The sequence below is a fragment of the Ochlerotatus camptorhynchus genome, unplaced genomic scaffold, assembly GCF_037179485.1.
Source record: "Ochlerotatus camptorhynchus isolate MF236.1 unplaced genomic scaffold, CSIRO-AGI_Acam_v1.1 ptg000055l, whole genome shotgun sequence".
Classification (NCBI taxonomy): domain Eukaryota; kingdom Metazoa; phylum Arthropoda; class Insecta; order Diptera; family Culicidae; genus Ochlerotatus; species Ochlerotatus camptorhynchus.
This window is the reverse complement of record NW_027040545.1, coordinates 4,244,147-4,261,019: the sequence shown is the minus strand read 5'-3', so window position 1 is coordinate 4,261,019 and position 16,873 is coordinate 4,244,147. Positions and strand designations below refer to the sequence as shown.

The following is a 16,873-nucleotide window of genomic DNA, read 5'->3' as shown; positions in this document are numbered from 1 at the left end:
GTTTTTAGTACTCAACTCAACAGCCGACCGCAAAGTTCAGCATAGCAGTTGTCTGTTCGTGTACCTAGCAGAATATGTTCATATTACCAGGAACTTCAAATGTTGTTGAAGGTTGATGGCAACAGGCAACAGGAGGGTAGTCAGTGGTTAACTTTACTTGTTAGTGGCTTCGCTTTACAAATGCGTGTGAGAAAAAGTTGGATCACAATAAATGGAAATGTTTCGGTAGGAAATGCAATTAAATGTTGTGTGAAAATATAGCAAGCACAAGACAACGGTACATTGATGAAACTGAAAACTAGTAACGATTTAAAAGCTCGTTAGAATAAACATATTCATGTTTTTTGGCACAGCTAATGTTGCAATGCGGGAAATGTTTAAAACCCTAACCAAACGACTATTTTCAACTGTTCAGAATGTTAAAGATTAACTTTTTGTTTGACGTACACCCCGAGTTGCTAATATTGTTCTTTCTTCGTTTGAAAACCCTTTTATCTATTCTAGATACACTCGATTTTCTCGGACGGTTTTCCAGACAAATGCTTTAGACGAGTGGGATTGTTGACAAATTCAACAAATATGCGAACGTTACACTCAAAAGTTAGCTGTGGATAAAAAACCTTTGCGTGAAGCAGCCTTTTTCTGAGAATATTTTATGAATATGAAGGTTCAATCTAGTTCTGCCGCCTACTGTAAGGAAAGAACGTGATATGATTTGTTGATTAAACGGTGAAATTCAATTCAGCCTACTTTTGTTGGTCACGACGATATCATATGCATCATGGTCTAAAATTGAAATCACTTCATAGAGGTTATGTACCGTTCAGTGATGAAATGTACTTTATTCGTAGACTGAGACTTTAAGGTAAAACCAATACATACAGTACTTTATGAAATACAGAGGCCTGAATGAAAGTTTAGAACTTTTGCTACCCGCACAGTTTGCAATTTCAGCTGAGCATCAGAACATCAAAGAAGATGTGTTGAGTGATAATTATACTCCTTCTCCCAACCACAGACCTATTAACGAACGACCAGTAATAATGGGCTCATTTTCGGTGTAACTTAATGTTTGATCCATTCTTCATAGTTCGGATCAAGGGTACAATTATGTTCGAGGCCTCAGGCCACTGGCCTGTTATCAATTACGTACATCATTCTCATTATCACCCCCGCGGTGCACCGGTCAGATTGCCAAACTAGATGTGTAGGTGTAGAGTTGTATCGGAGGTAGCTTTTCCCATTTTCCATCCGGTCTACGTTCAGGATAATACCCTTCAGACACAAGTGTATTGCATGGAATTATGACGAAATATTTCACAAGTTGGTATTCTACGATAGGAAGAACCATAATGTATTGTTATGTAAAGAAAGTCCAATTCTGTTTCACACTAATGAACCTAGATTAATGGTACAATTGCAGTTGGTAATTAATCGCAAATGGCATTATTTTGACGTAACTGTGTCCAGATGTAATAAAATCACCGTGTTGCTCAGAACCAATCAGGCAGCAATGAGGGACGCCTTTCAACAAGAAGCTCATCTCCTTCAAACCACTCTTGACCGGTGAGGGTTTTAGCAATTAAGCTAATAAATGAGCAGCTTAATTTCAGCCCTAGCTACATTTTCCTCATCATCGAAGGACCTGTTCCAGTCCAATGAGGCATAATATGAGTTGAAAATTAGAAAAATCTTGGGATACGTCCAGCGAAAGGCACTTAATTTTAATGCCTGACCGTTATTGTACTTAACGCTTACTTTGTTTCTGTTGTATCGTTGCTTTCTTGCTGCTCGCTACTAAGGCAAAATGGAAGTGCTTTCTCGATCGGCACCGACAAGAGGCTATTTGTTTTAGTCAAAAGTTGACGATGGTTCCGAGAATTGCTTCGAAATAAAGGGTGAATTATCATATTATGGACCCTTCACCTTTAGTGGACCACTTACGGATTAATGCAAATTTATTTTATTTTAACGGTAAATTTCAGCAGAAAACACCTTTTGGAACGTATCAGTATCAAATTAATGATAAATATCGTCCACTTTAGTTGTGACTTAAGTCGCGTGACTTATGACTTATGTCCAACCACTACTCACTAGATGCACATCTCCATAGAATAAACCATGTTGACAGCAATATTTGTAGTTTCAGCTACAAATGATAAACACGGTTCCGTTAAGATTAGGCATCTTAAGCTACTGCATATACTACCCTCGCCCAAGTTACAATTTAGGTTGTATGAAGGTTCTGTAAACCATGATTTAGACTTGTGGAATGCTTTAAAACCACAATAAAATTTGCAATGTTACTTCGGCAGTCATGGTTGATTTAGAGAATCAGTTGATATGAACTCCAAGTACAATTTGGAGAACCTAGAACAGTTTGCTAATGGTGTGCCTATTTTCAAAATCGGTGGGAGGTAAGCTCATGAAAAACGAATTATTATGAATCAATCCAATATGGCCGCCAAAAATTTCTAACAACTAAATTATAGTCCTAACTTTCTTTGGGAATCCACCATCAAGCACGGCGAGTTGCCCAATTACGACGAGGTGCTGAAGTTCCTGAAGGAGCAATCGTTCATACTGGAAAGGGTTGAAGCCAGCAGTCAGAAACCAGTTTCAGTTCCAGGCAAGCCATCGCCTGCAACCAAGAGACCGTCGGTGCAGAAGGCTCACGCAGCAGTTTCATCAAGTGAAACGGAGATGAAGTGTGAATTTTGTGGAAAGGCACACCAGAATTTCGCCTGTTCTGAGTTCAAGTCGCATTCAGTGTCGCAAAGATCAAGCAAGGTACGTGAGCGAAACGTTTGTTTCAACTGTCTTCGGCGCGGCCATAGGAGAGTCTACACTCTTAGTTCGTCTTAGAAAACTTGTCAGAAGTGCAAACGTCGGCACCGAAGAAAAACCAAAGCAAGTGGTGGAACCACCCAGCAATCCATTTCAAAACCAGCAGAGCAGGATAATCAACCGTCGACATCTGTTCAGACAACAGCTGCGTGTTCGAACGTGGTCACTCGTACGCAGCAGGTGCTGCTGTAGTAGATATCTATGATAAAAGCTACAAACCACACTCATGCAGAATTTTACTGGACAGTGCATCGCAAGTCAATTTGCTAACATGTTCAATTGTTCAATTTGCTGGGCTTGAAGCAGGAATCGCCAAACGTCATCGTAGCTGGGGTGAATGGAACAAAAACCCACTCATCCAGTAGCAGCGTGGTCCATCTGTCGTCGAAGTACACGGATTTCATCGGGTATCAATATTAACTCGTGAGAGATTCCAGCTGGGGTGCACCTGGCGGATCCCCAATTCTTTCGGTCCAGTGAAGTGGATATGCTCCTTGGTAACGAATGGTTCCTTAAGTTGTTGCTGCCTGGCGAGATCTTGCTGGCCGACAATCTTCCAATGCTACGTGAGACCCAATTTGGCTGAGTTGTTGGTGGTGTATACGATGAAGGTGATCATTCTGACGGGATCGTTTACTCGCACACCGTCACGTTGGATGAGTTGAGTCAGTCCATTCAGCGGTTATGGGAGGTTGAAGATATAAGTAGTGCTCATCAGTCCAGCACCGAAGAAGACGAATGCGAACAACATTTCCAAGATACTCATCGTAGAGATGCATCCAGGAGGTACATAGTCGAGTTGCCTCTGAAGGAGACCGTCAGCGAGTTGGGTGATTCCAGGTCGCTGACTTTGAAAAGGTTTCGTTCACTGCCCAGATTTGAAGAAGCAGTATCAGGAATTCATGGAGGAGTACGAGGTTCTTGGTTACTGTAGGAAATTTCATTTTAGTATGCTCCATCGCCTTCGTTCGTGATCCATTATAGTAACGATTGATCATTAGGTAATTTTCACTCAAAGGATTATTGATCAGGATTACTCAAAATTTACTTTTTTTCATTAACTTAATTTAACATAGCCCCACGAAAGCCACATGTTGAGTGTAAGGAGACTGAATTGGTAATGAAGCGACATCTTATCCATTTAACAGGTCTTCTGCTCGATTGGAATAACTTTTCCTATGACTGACAGACAATGGATTGTTCCAATTTTGACATGTCGTCTCTTTATAAATTCAGCCTCTTTAGTAGAGTGAAAGTGAACTCAATGTTGGGTGTTTTTTTTTTGCTGTACAGATTTGAGTTCACCAGAACGTTTTTTTTTAGCAGCGAGGGGTTTCTACCAAGCTTGTAAGGTGATCGGAAATCGAAAATTACCACAAATTATTAAAATAATCAATGAATTTTGAATTACTCAGTAATTTCAATGTAATAAAAATAATTGTGGGTAATTTATGGGTAACTTCAGTAGTTTCTACTGCTTGGAAAATAATTTGGAAACTTAAAGATAATTAAACAGTAATTCAAGTAATTCCATAAATATTTGTACTCTGGAATTATAATTTTCTTTATTATTCAATGTACAGTTTATGATTTTAGTTATCTCAGGTTTACTTTATTATTGAATTGCTACAAATCGAATTAAGAAATTAAAACTTAAATTCTGAAAAAATAGGGGTCACATAATGCAATCCTAGATGCAACCAAATCGAATAGACTTTTCATATTAGCGCTCTAACGAAAAATTCTTCGTTTCCATTACTGCAATGAGGCTTCAGTTCTTTATGAAGGAAATGTAAATACGAATAAAGCATTTTTTTTTTTTTTCCTTTGGTTTGTTTTTTCCGTCGATCTTGTTTTCCGTGCTGAGCACCAATGCTACCGACGTGCCAGGAAGGCAGCTCCCACACCTGGACCCTACCTATCGACCCATCAACTCATGAACCGGGGACCAACGGCTTTACTTCCCATCCGAAGGAAGGCGTGATCAGAGATGTTATGCCTCAGAACATCCCGGCGGCGCCGACTGGGATTGAACCCAGGCCTGCTGGGGTGAGAGGTAATCACGCTTACCACTACACCACCGGCGCCGTTGAATAAAGCATTTTATCTTTAAAGATTTTACGTCCGGTTGAATTGGTACGATATGTGAGAGCGTGTTAGTGAAAATCCGAAAATACATAACAAATCGCTGTCAAGGTAATTTTCCCCGATCTAATTTCATACATTTTTTAGGTTCAATTTTAGGATTTTTTAGAGAAAAATAATAAACAACTTTACGTGGCGATACATCCGCTAGTGGGCGTGCGTTAAACGTCACTAATCTCTACACGGTAAGAAAAAAGTACCCAACGGAAAGTTCACTTTTACGTACTTTTGACTTGTTTGTCTTCTTTTCTCCTTCTAATGTTGTCAGAAACGGAGGAACAAAACCACCCAACAGGGGTAGTAAAGTTTGGGAACCCAACGTTGAGTATAATCATATTTACCTACTGTTGGGTACAACTAACTTACTTTTGGTTAAAAAGTCAGTGGAAAATTCCATACAAACTGCACACAAGTAAATGAAAATTACTTTGACCCACTTTACCTACTTTTGGGTTCCTGCACTATAGTGCCGAGATGAGTCAAAAGAACTTAATTTTGGGTACTTTTTTTCTAACCGTGTATGACATCATGACATCAGTACACGTACACGGCCAATCATACAAACTCAGCGACTGAGATTAATTGACTCAGAGAATTTGCTTTCCATACGAAATTTACTCAGATTTGGAATAAAGTGCAGTTACTCACAAGCTATGAGTAACTGCAGTTTATTCCTAATCTGAGTAAATTTCGTATGGAAAGATAATTCTCTGAGTCAATAATCTCAGTCGCTGAGTTGGAATGATTGGCCGGGTAAATTTCCAAATCCACACGGCGAATGAGAACGACTCAAATTTGAGTTTAGTTCACTCATAATCGCCAAAAGTGCAGGAACTCAGCGATGAGTTAATTTGCCTCCTGTTTTCCCAGGTTTTTCCAGGATTTTCCAGGGAAAAATTCCCGAATTTGAGAAAAGTAAAGATTGGATTCACTCAGTCTATTGGTACTACTCCGAGACTGAATAAAATTTTCGTCAATTTCCTCATTTTCCGGCAGATTTTTTAGGTTTTCCACAGGAAACCATGGGACAAATTTTACTCATCGCTGAGCTCCTGCACTTTTGGCGAATTGAAATTCCGATTTTTCAATGAAACTTTTTTAAACTCAGTTTGAAATATGATTTAAACATGATTTCAGTTTTGCTTTTTTGCTAATCAGCTCATTTTTATTAATCGTGCTTGTATGTCGTCGTATTTCTCTAACAATGCCATTGTTGGAAACATTGTTGACCATTGAACAATTGAGTAATTCCAAAGTAATTCCTAAAATTATTCAAATAGTCGTAGTATTTTCGGTAATCGAGAGTAATACATGCTATTTCAAAGTAATAAAGTAATTTTAATTAACTGATTTTCGGTAATCTGACTGGCACTGACCGGTAATTAACGCTGGTAGATACCCTCTTTCAGCAGCATGTGAAAGGCATACAAGCCAAACGTAATCAATGCATTTAAGCGTTGGTTGTTCGCGCCCACCTAAACTAACTATATCATCTGATAGAGCAAATGATCTTTCAGATACTGGTGTCAGTTTGCTAAAATGAGTCTATATTAACGAGAAATCAACGTTTAAAGTCTTTGTTTACATTTGGTACATAGGCATCCACTTCTAAATTTTTGTAATCTTCGGTATGGCTTAGCTGAAATTTACAATATTTTGAAACCTGTTTATCTGTTTGTAGCACTAATTTGGAGCCGGAGAAGAAAAATCTCCTTAATAAAAAAGCATTAATATGCAAGAAAGAAATACTGGAATACTGAAAACAACTTTAAATTGAGTAGAATTCACTTTTTCTACACGCCATTCTGATTCTACTCTTAGTCTCTGAGTAGATGGATTCATATAGTAGATTGTACATATTCCTATGTGCATTAACGAGTTATCAAAATCTGGGTGAACCAGTTTTGTTATGATGAGTAGAATCTACCCAGATTCTGGATAAATGGTTTTGATCGCATTTTTATCAAATTTAGAATGGCACCGGTATGAAAGGAAGATTTTTGCGCTGTCCAAACAATTTTTGATTTGAACTTCTATGACCGTCACAAATATAAGTTTCTGGTAGCCTTATTTGCTGTTTTGTTTTGATTCTGCGTTCCGCTTCGCTTCGTTCCATTTCGTTTTAGTCTACTCCATGTGCAAGATGACTTTTGAGCAATTTTCAGATTGCACATTAGTGGGGTTAGAACTAAAATGTGTTCAGATTTAAAACGGTCTGATTACCGAGGGTCCACGGTTCTGCTTAGAATTTAACAGCTACGGAACTGTTTGAATGGTGAAGCTACCAGCAAGTAGGTACTATATTATAAGTTTCTGAACTTCGAAGATCTTTTTAATGACTAACTTGTCAGGTATGCAGTAGCGCATTTCTGGCCAAAGTTTGTTGTTGGTTGTGAACCAATTTACAAAACTCATTGAAACCGCATCTATATGTTTAAGCATTCTTTACGATTTCCCCACATTGCAATGTTGAATTCCATTTCGAAAACTCATGATTAATCACCTGGATAGAGCCTAGTGAAGCCAGTCGGATGAGCTTATGTTTGCGCAGCTGGACTCGGCTGTTCATATCTATCAAAATGGTTTGAGTTTACCAAGATAAAAAAGGGCAACACCTGAGTAAACTTTACCCAGTTTCCTTCAAAAGTATGTTTACCCAGATCTGGGTTAATGCATGTTTACCCATTATTGGGTAGGTACATTTTGACCAGCCCGGGTACACTCTATCCAATTTTGACTAGTTTTTAAATAGCGTGCATGCTTTTAATGCTTTTGTAGTGAGCATTTTTCCAGCTCCCAACTTAAAACAAATATATAAGATTAAATATCTTTCATATTACTTCTTCTTCTTCTTCGCATTTCAAGCTTATTGCATATCGCATATTAGCTTATTGCGTGCTCTCAACTTAGTGTTCTAGATGCACTTCCACAGTTATTAATTGAGAGCTTTCGATGCCTGTACCATTTTTGCATTGATATGATTGTGTGGCAAGTCCAATCATACTTCTATGCCCAGGGAAGTCGAGAAATTTTCCAACCCGAAAAATTCCTAGACCGAACCGGGAATCGAACCCAGCCACCTCCAGCATGGTCTTGCTTTGTAGCTGCGCCTTTACCGACTGAGCTAAGGGAGGCCCCGGCTTTCATATGAGACTTAACTTGAATTTTTCTATTGCTTATTAAATTCTGTTCTGCCATAACCTCCAGTTGGAATAAAATTTTAATATAATTTAAAACAGGTAATTGTTCACAATACTGGGATTTAGTCCACTATGAGTTGTTTTTGATACCCTTGTTGATAATGAGCTGTCAACTGCTAGGCACTCAATTTACAGCGTACTAGTCACCTTTCATGTCGTTAGGGGGAAATGGATGTAATGTCGGCCTAAGTGCCCCTAATTTGGGCCCATACATGAATGCAGCAATTGACTAAATTTTCAATAGCTAATCTGATCTAATCTGACATCAACACAGCCAGTTCTTGAAAGCATCCTGGAAAATGATGGATATTCCTCCATAATTTTTCTTGTCTATTTGATATATGTTTCAACTCGAAGATACGTCACACATATCAAAACGACCAGGCCTACTGTGCAGCATTTAAGGGGCAAGATGATTCAGAAAACATGGGGCCTGTTTAAATCGAAGGTTTAAACACGATGCTTCAGAATCCAATAAATTGATGAAACGTGGACATCTCGTACCGTACGTTCCGATTTTAGTAATTATATGATTGGTTGGTTGTTGGAAGCATCCAAGCCAGAAAGGTTAAGTGATGCTCCATTTTCTTCTGACGGTTGGGACATGAGAACTAACTCTTTTCCTAGCCTTTTATGGCTTATGGCTATAGCACCATTATTCGCTTTCTGAAAAGAGAAGAGGGAAAGGAAAAGGACAAAGGGAAAAGGATTATGTGAAATCTAATTAAACAATATTTTTGATTTGAAATATACAATATAGAAATGCATAACGCCGGTGGTCACTACCCGAGTCTTGTCACTATTATCAAGTCTTAAAAAGTGACAAGCACTAAAATGTAATCCTTTGATTACTGGAAAATCCTGATCCCCTAGTTTGAAGTTGTCACAACTAGGGTTCGGTGGTAGATATTATACCAGTAACGCACCACAAAAAGGTGATCTCCCAACATTACTGGTTTGAAAAGATAAAAATTTACAAAATGGAACGAACTCACCAAGTTTAGCCAATTGAACCTGAAGGCTGCCTGACATGTGTTGATGTAAAAGTCCAAATTGTAGACGAAGCTTGACGAAGATCAACATGAACTAGTCCGGTTTATGGTATTTGCGCGGAATGTCTTCCATCGATTTGAGATAAACAAATGTTCGGATGCATGTAGTCGGTTTTTGATGTGCATTGGCAAGCTTTTTCGTGGCCAATAGTCAAGTTCAAGGCTGTAACTCAACGAATGATGGAACACCTCGTGAAGGTTCTACTTGGCATCGGAACAGCTTCTCAGCGGCAAATAATAGGGACTGAGGAACTAGAAATTGTCTCCTGGGCCTGGTTTTGTCCAGATCAGCAACCGATTATAGATATAAAAAAAACACCACGGAAAAAAACAAACGTCAGGTTCCATCACAAGCACAGCCTACTCCATCGCGAAAAAGAGAACGCGAACACTATCGCAACAAACTTTCCGAACAGCTCGCAATCGAATAAATTCGACTAAATTTTCAATAGCTACCCAAAATATCCATTAGTACCGTCCTAATGACGCGTTCATCTACATAAAATTTATAAATAGCAGATTTTTAGCGATGGGTCCAATCTTAGATCCATAGGCCAACGTTAGAGCCATTTCCCCTATCTACGTATGTTTCATATTTCTCTTCTAGAGATGAATTTCCGTTTCACGGATTAATTTTTAGAATATTAAGTTCTAATGAAGCCAGTGGCACCGGTGGAGCGTGATAACCTCTCACCCCAGCAGGCCTAGGTTCAATCCCAGTCGGCGCCGCCGCGATGTTCTGAGGCAGACATCTGTAAAGCCGTTGGTCCCCGGTTCATGAGTTGATGAGTCGATAGGTAGGGTCCAGGTGTGGGAGCTGCCTCCCTGGCGTCGGTAGCATTAGTGCTCAGCACGGAAAACAAGATCGACGGAAAACAAATCAAGGGAAAAAAAAAGCGAATATTAAATATTGAAGCAACCTGTTAATTTTTCCATTGAATCACAAATTGCCTCTGCACCAGAACGTCTAAAACGAAGACATGTTGTATTCAAACTAGGGGGGTTTACAGCTATAAAATGCCCCTGATTTCAATGCTGGCGGTAGAAATGTTACAGACAGAAATTTGTCATAAGATTCGCAATACTAAAATGATCACGTATCACAAACGAGCACTTAATTTAAAAAAAATGCTGAAACAATTATTATAAGGATGAATTCAGCAGTAATGGCTAACGCAGTAAATAGTGGGTCCATTATAGGCCAATTTACCCTAAATTTTATACATTTTCACAAACTTTTGTCGGAGATAGCTTAACTTTCACATCGTAAAGTTGTGATTTTCGGTGAAGAGGTTGCATTTTATCTTATGATTAATGCCACAGTCTTTTAATCTTTATTAATTTCGATAAGCATCAATTTTTAATTATTGCTTCTAGGCTGTTTCCAAAAGAGGCTTTCATCAATATATGAATGCTTCTCCAAAAGAAATAATTTTGGACTTGATTATTTAATTCTAATGCTGTAAAACTAATTTAAATACGTGTTGGTTGAATCTCTTACGTTCAGGGAGATTTAAGGTAAATAACGTGATAACGTTTAATACAAAAAGAAGGATATTTTTAGCCGTAGACTAGATCATCTAATAAAAAATAATAATCGGAATGTGCCTAACGAGCATCACGCCCTGGAAATTCTTGACATTCCACTGCTCTTTACTTGACGTCCATTCATTTTCTAACGGACCTTTACGATCGAAAAAAGAAATAGCCGGCAGCGTTCAGAAGCATTGAGTCAGAATCGCAAGTAACGAAAAAAACGCGGTACCCACCATCTCATTGTTTATCAAAAAGGATAAGCGAAATATCTTGTTATGCCACTCGGCCCAATGTTGGTGACGGTGGTTGGTGGTCACCGCCATAGGCTACTGTGTGGATTTTTTTTTTTTTTTATGTAGGTGTCAGTCTAAATCATGTAGAAAACAACAGTTCAGCGAATTAAAATGGCACACAGTTAAATGAATTTACATACTATATAAAAAATTTCATCGAAAATTCATCAAATTTGTCGATTTTTCAATGTTTTCGCCTGTGCGAAAATATTACTGTGCATTTTATTTTTGTGGTAAAAAATGCCCAAATGCTCAGATGAAAAAGAGCTCCACTCAGATACAGATATCTTTAATCGATCAATAACCATTTCAAGGCCCACTGAGAGGCCGTCCCCGCCGCCTACACAACAAGGAAAACTTTTCAACTTTCGTTTTTCGTACGAACGCAAGCTTGTGCGGAATAAATGCATTATTCATTTCATTGCTTTGAAACTGAAAACTTTCTTAATCTTTTTTGTATCTTCTATGCGCAATGTTTCCTCCGATTTCATCATTTCACTAGAAAATTATGCAAATTAACCTTTTCACTTCATTTCATGTGAATGGAAACTGACAAGTTCAAGTTTCCCTGCCACAGCACAATTAATTCACGTCCCTAGCAGGAGAAAATTACTAATCAATACCTAATTCTGACCTGATACCAAAATATGGTATTCCATGGTGTGGTAATGCATTTGCATAATTTGATATTGGAATCGCATTGTGGGCATTTTTTTGTGTTATTTTTTGGTAGTTTTCCTCTTATGTCAGGCTAATCTATACCAATTTAAGATTCGATCCTGTCCGGGTACTATAGCTTGTCAGAAGAAATTAGCAGAAGAGTCGTCACCTAGCAAACCCAACAGTTTCTGAGATTGTCTTTGGTTGAAGCGCATTTGATTCTTAGGTATCGAGAAAAATTTTTCGTGAAAACCTATTTTTCAAGGATGCATTTTAAGTAAGGTTAGGTTTCTTTAATAAAGAGGCTTTCAGCCTGGGGCTGTGGATTCATTTTTTATTAGTCGTATCTGCTTTTGTAAACAAGGATACAAACGTCAATTTGTCAAAATTCTCAGCTTGCCCACGCAAACTCAAACTACCGTTGAGGAAACTTTACCCTACCTGGTGGTGTTGTTAGTTTACATTATAGATCGGGTAAAGTAATGAGACGTTTAATGAAATATTCAAAATATTGCCCACAAATATATTTGGAATATTTCATGAAATGTCTCATTACATTTCTTGTAAGTACAGCATCGCCCCACTAATCTAACAAATTTGTGGTCGGATTAGCAAAGTTGATCCGATAATCCCTCTGTCAAAACCATACAAACCAATCCTACCAACGTAATAATGTGAAAAAGCTCTATAAGAGACCGTGATGTCGGATTATTTAGTCGTTGGAATAACGAGAGCCGGATTAGCGGCGGGATACTGTAGCTAGTTTGCGTAAAATGTATGGTTGCATGCAACAATTTCTATTCCAGTAAAGTTAAGGCTTTTTCTATCTAATTTTTGATGGCCCCTTACGCTAAATTACCTAATGCTAAAAACCGATCGAATTGTCTCGTATTACACAATCATATATTGAAGACATTGTACACTCTAACTGCAAAGTTAATGATATTCCAACCCAGACTTCGAGTCTTAATTCTCATGAAAAAAATGACTAAAATTAAATTGATATCCAATACTGGAGACAACGCTTTGATGAGACACCGAAACCCTACCCCTAAGCTTCTCCTATGATCTTTCGACAATGTACCTCTCTAACCTAGGGTAAGCCGCGAGTATTCAGTATTTATATTGATATCCATTTCAGCTATGTGCTCCCTGCGTCTCTTTGTTCAGGCTATACTTTTCCTCGGCTAGAAAGCCCATTTTTCACCCTGCAAAGTCGTGTTGTGACACTTATTATTTAATGATTTGCTCAACCAGCTTTTATCAATCAAATTTTATATATTTGCTTATAGGGTGTGTTGCAACTATCTTAACTTTGTCACACCAGCTCTGGGCTTATAGAACAAACTCGATAGGTACCTACCGTTTTACGTATGCGCACGGTCTCTTTCCGGGGCTATAAATGTTGTAGCAGGCGATGGAAATCACGCAACCGAAAAATGTGATTTTCACAGGAATCAACGCTGTTTTATAGCTTGCTACGATTGCCTGGACCAAACGTCGTTCTCGACCACCAACATTCAATGGTTGACGTATTTAAAAACTGCCTTGAGCTGTCTGCAGCTGAGGTGCAGTCTCATTGGTGAACTTTTCAAACCGTTCAAATATGCATACCCCTTCCGGCATTTTCAGATGGACTCTGTCGTATGAAAAAGGGCAAACAATGTTGAAATCTCGAAGCAAAAAACAATCCAATCGAACATAGTACAGTACATCGGTGCATTGCTGCAAAGTTTGTTATTTCAAACGATCGAACACGAATGCTAGTGAGGTGAAACGTGTAAATTTAGTTTTGGGTGTGGTGCAACAGAATAAGCATGCAAGTGAAATTTTCGCTTTCTCGCATGGATTTGAATGAAACTGAGCTGATTTCTTGACAAGCAAATCTCATGTCCGGCAGAGGTAGCCTCAATGCAACGACACACGCTACTGTGAAATCTACTGCACAACACATACTCTACACAACCGACTAGTTCAAACCAGAAATGCAATGTACATGCACCGAAGTCATTGCCTGCAGAATTAATGGACACAGGCCAGTGGGTAAAAGTGCAACGATCGAATGCATGCTATCTTTTCCACTCAATCGAGTAGGCACTCACATGCAACTCGAAAGAAGAAAAATTTGAGTGAGTTTTCAGCGCTTGCTATGCTGGTAAAAAGATAGTTCTGCAAAGCAATAGGCCATTAAAACTTGGTCTCTCGTGGCCATTTTGAAAGATGACTTGATGTTCTAGATTTCAAAATTGTGCACGGTAAAGTATGAGGCAGACGTTTTAAAACGCACATATTAAATAGAAGCATTTTAAAATTTCAGCTCTATACCTCACGGAGGAAAATTTTGAAATCTACATCATCAAACCTTTTTCAAGGTGGCCGTAAGAGGCCACGTTTTAATGGCCCATAGAATGAGTGAAGAATCGACAAGAGCGGATATTCAATTCTAGCAGTCCGCTTTGTGATGCTGGTCTAGAAAACCTAGACAGCGTCAATTCAAATAACACAGTGCCTGGCAGATGGTGCAAATGGGCCTGGCGTAGTGGTTAGCATCCATGCCTCTCATGCGATTTCAAATCTCATCCCGGAAAAGTCATGAATTACCTCAAAAGTGTTAAAATTACTGTGATGAAATCAAAATGAAAATGAAGCAAAATATGTATGCTATTTTTGGACAATGGTTTTACATTTTTTAGTTCAAACTTTGAATGAATATGACGTAAAATTTAAGCAGCACTTTTGTTTTTGAATGAAGAACGATTTTTTTTTTTTTTTTTATATATATATATATATATAGTCACTTTAACACTCTTGGGTCATTCGTGACTTGTCCGGGGGTGAGATTTGAACTCGTGACTTTGGCGTGAGAGGTATGGATGTTAACCACTACACCGGGGTCGCCCCCTAGAATAACGATTTTTTATAACTGCGACACAATTGAAACAAATTTTTTCTCATCAATCCTTTTGAGAAAATTAATGATACTATATTCCCGGGTCCTTGATGCATTAGATCCTGCCATACTAGGTACAGTAGCACTCTGCTTAAAGCATTCGGCCATCTGGTAAAAGTTCTATGAATTCACGTCAACCCTACGTGCCTTTCCATCCCATTGAGCACTATGAAAACGTGAGAAAAGTAACTAATGGAACCGCGATGAGAAATGATGCATCTTTGAAATGAAATTCGATTAATTTTCGGTTTTTCGTCACTAAAATGGCTCTCAACAAAGCTGAACTAGCCTGTGTGTACTCGGCGCTCATCCTCGTCGACGACGATGTCGCTGTTACCGATGAGAAAATCTCGACCATCTTGAAGGCCGCCAACGTCGAAATCGAGCCATACTGGCCCGGTCTGTTCGCCAAGGCCCTCGAAGGCATCAACGTCAAGGACCTGATCACCAACATCGGATCCGGCGTTGGTTCCGGTGGTGCTGCTCCGGCTGCTGCTGCTGGTAGTGCCGCCCCGGCCGCTGTCGAAAAGAAGGAAGAGAAGAAGGAGGAAGAACCCGAGGAGTCCGATGACGACATGGGATTCGGTCTGTTCGGTTAGATCCTTCGCTCTCATCGGAATGCAGAAGGGAAAGCAGGCATATTATCCTGTGTTTGGTCCCCGTGGCATTTTCATTCATTCGTACAGTTTTAATGTACAAGTGTACAAATAAAAAAATAAGTTTCCACTACATTCGTTTGGAAGTTGCCTGAGATCTACGTGTACTTGGTATTCCGAAATGATCCTTTTAGCAGGTAGTTATTAATTGGTAAGAAACTGGAAACACGCGGAGTCCAATGCGAATCTGTTTCATAGATAAATCTTATCGAACATTGCAAAATATTGTTAAAATAAGTTAGGGTGGAGCGCTACTTCGTCGTAAACGCCCATTACCGTTCTATCGATCAGAAAATATCAATGATTTCACCGTACACAAATCAATAATTGCCGATAATTAGTATTCGGCTGTCGTTATAAAGTTGTACACACCTATTCTGTATTCGGTTAAAGAACAACAGTAAGTAAGTGTAAGTAGGCTCGTCTTACCCTAATAAAAATACCAAAAGATCGTAAACGTGTTTAAAATTCTGGAAGCAATAGTGATGACCTCAGATTTAATTCGACCCATGAGGAACGGACCCATATTTTACTTTGTGCATGAAAAGTTACCTGTGCCGTTCAAAAAAAAAATGATAAAATATACCTACATTAAGTTAGGCCCATTAGATCTCATAAAAAATCCACAGTGCTTTTCTTGCCTTGCTGCATGAGACTGTTATATGTTTATAGCCAGCAGAGCTTAAAGTGGTCCGATTACCAAATTTTCGTTCGTAAAAAATTGCCAAACGTATACGCATGAATAAGCATGGGACCAAATGACGAAAACAGCAGACCATACTCTTCAGCTGCTGGAAAGAAAATGACCCTGATGCCCACCTGAGTTTGCATATTGTTCAACGCTTCTATGACTTTTATTGTAGAAATGGAAAACTTTGCTTACAAAACGAAACCTTAATGAACAAGATGCCACGTCGGCAATGTTTGAATGCTGATCAACAAGCAACGTGCTTCATATGAAGGGAGAGGAAAAGCCGTCCAACCTAACTTACCGTATGCGTGATAATGTTTGCACAATTGAGCAATGTCAATATTAAAAAAATTCTTAAAAATTTCGTTTTCGAGTTTTTTTATTTATTCAAAGGGGGGATGTTTCTCAGAGTCTTAAACTATGTATGATTGAGTTTCCATTTGCTGCAATTACAGCCTCCACACGCTTCCGGAATGCACGGCAGGTTCTTATAATGTAGTCTGGATCCATTTCTCTCCAGGTACGCGTCAATGTTTGTCTGAGGCTTTTTATACTCGGGTGGCGTTTAGAACAGGCCTTGGCCTTCATGACGCGCCATATTGAGTTATCCAGCAGATTAAGATCGGGCTGGATGGCGGTCACATATCCTTCGCCCAGAACGAGAGATGTTCCTGCAACCACTTCTGAGTGCGCTTCGCCCCATCTTGTTGAAATACAACATTTGGCTTCGGACCGTACTGTTCTTTGATACACGGAAGAACATACTTACTTAAAATCCCGATGTAGACCTCCTTGTTGACCTTGTCGCCTTCTGGAATGAACACCGGATCCATTTTTTTTTTG

General features: G+C 39.0%; 2 protein-coding genes across 2 annotated transcripts in view; one reads left to right on the top strand and one right to left on the bottom strand.

Moving 5' to 3' along the window:
• FRG1 (FSHD region gene 1) overlaps window positions 1-16,873 on the bottom strand; it is a 241,689-nt gene that overhangs the window by 17,734 nt on the left and 207,082 nt on the right. The window lies entirely within an intron of this gene.
• On the top strand, window positions 14,920-15,434 carry LOC135717359 (large ribosomal subunit protein P1-like). Its single transcript, XM_065239381.1, has one exon. It carries the CDS (start codon window positions 14,947-14,949, stop codon window positions 15,280-15,282), a length of 336 nt encoding a protein of 111 aa, XP_065095453.1. The 5' UTR covers window positions 14,920-14,946; the 3' UTR covers window positions 15,283-15,434.

Coding starts and splice junctions, on each gene's coding strand:
- LOC135717359 (XM_065239381.1), top strand. CDS start 14,947: ATGGCTCTCAACAAAGCTGAACTAGCCTGTGTGTACTCGGCGCTCATC.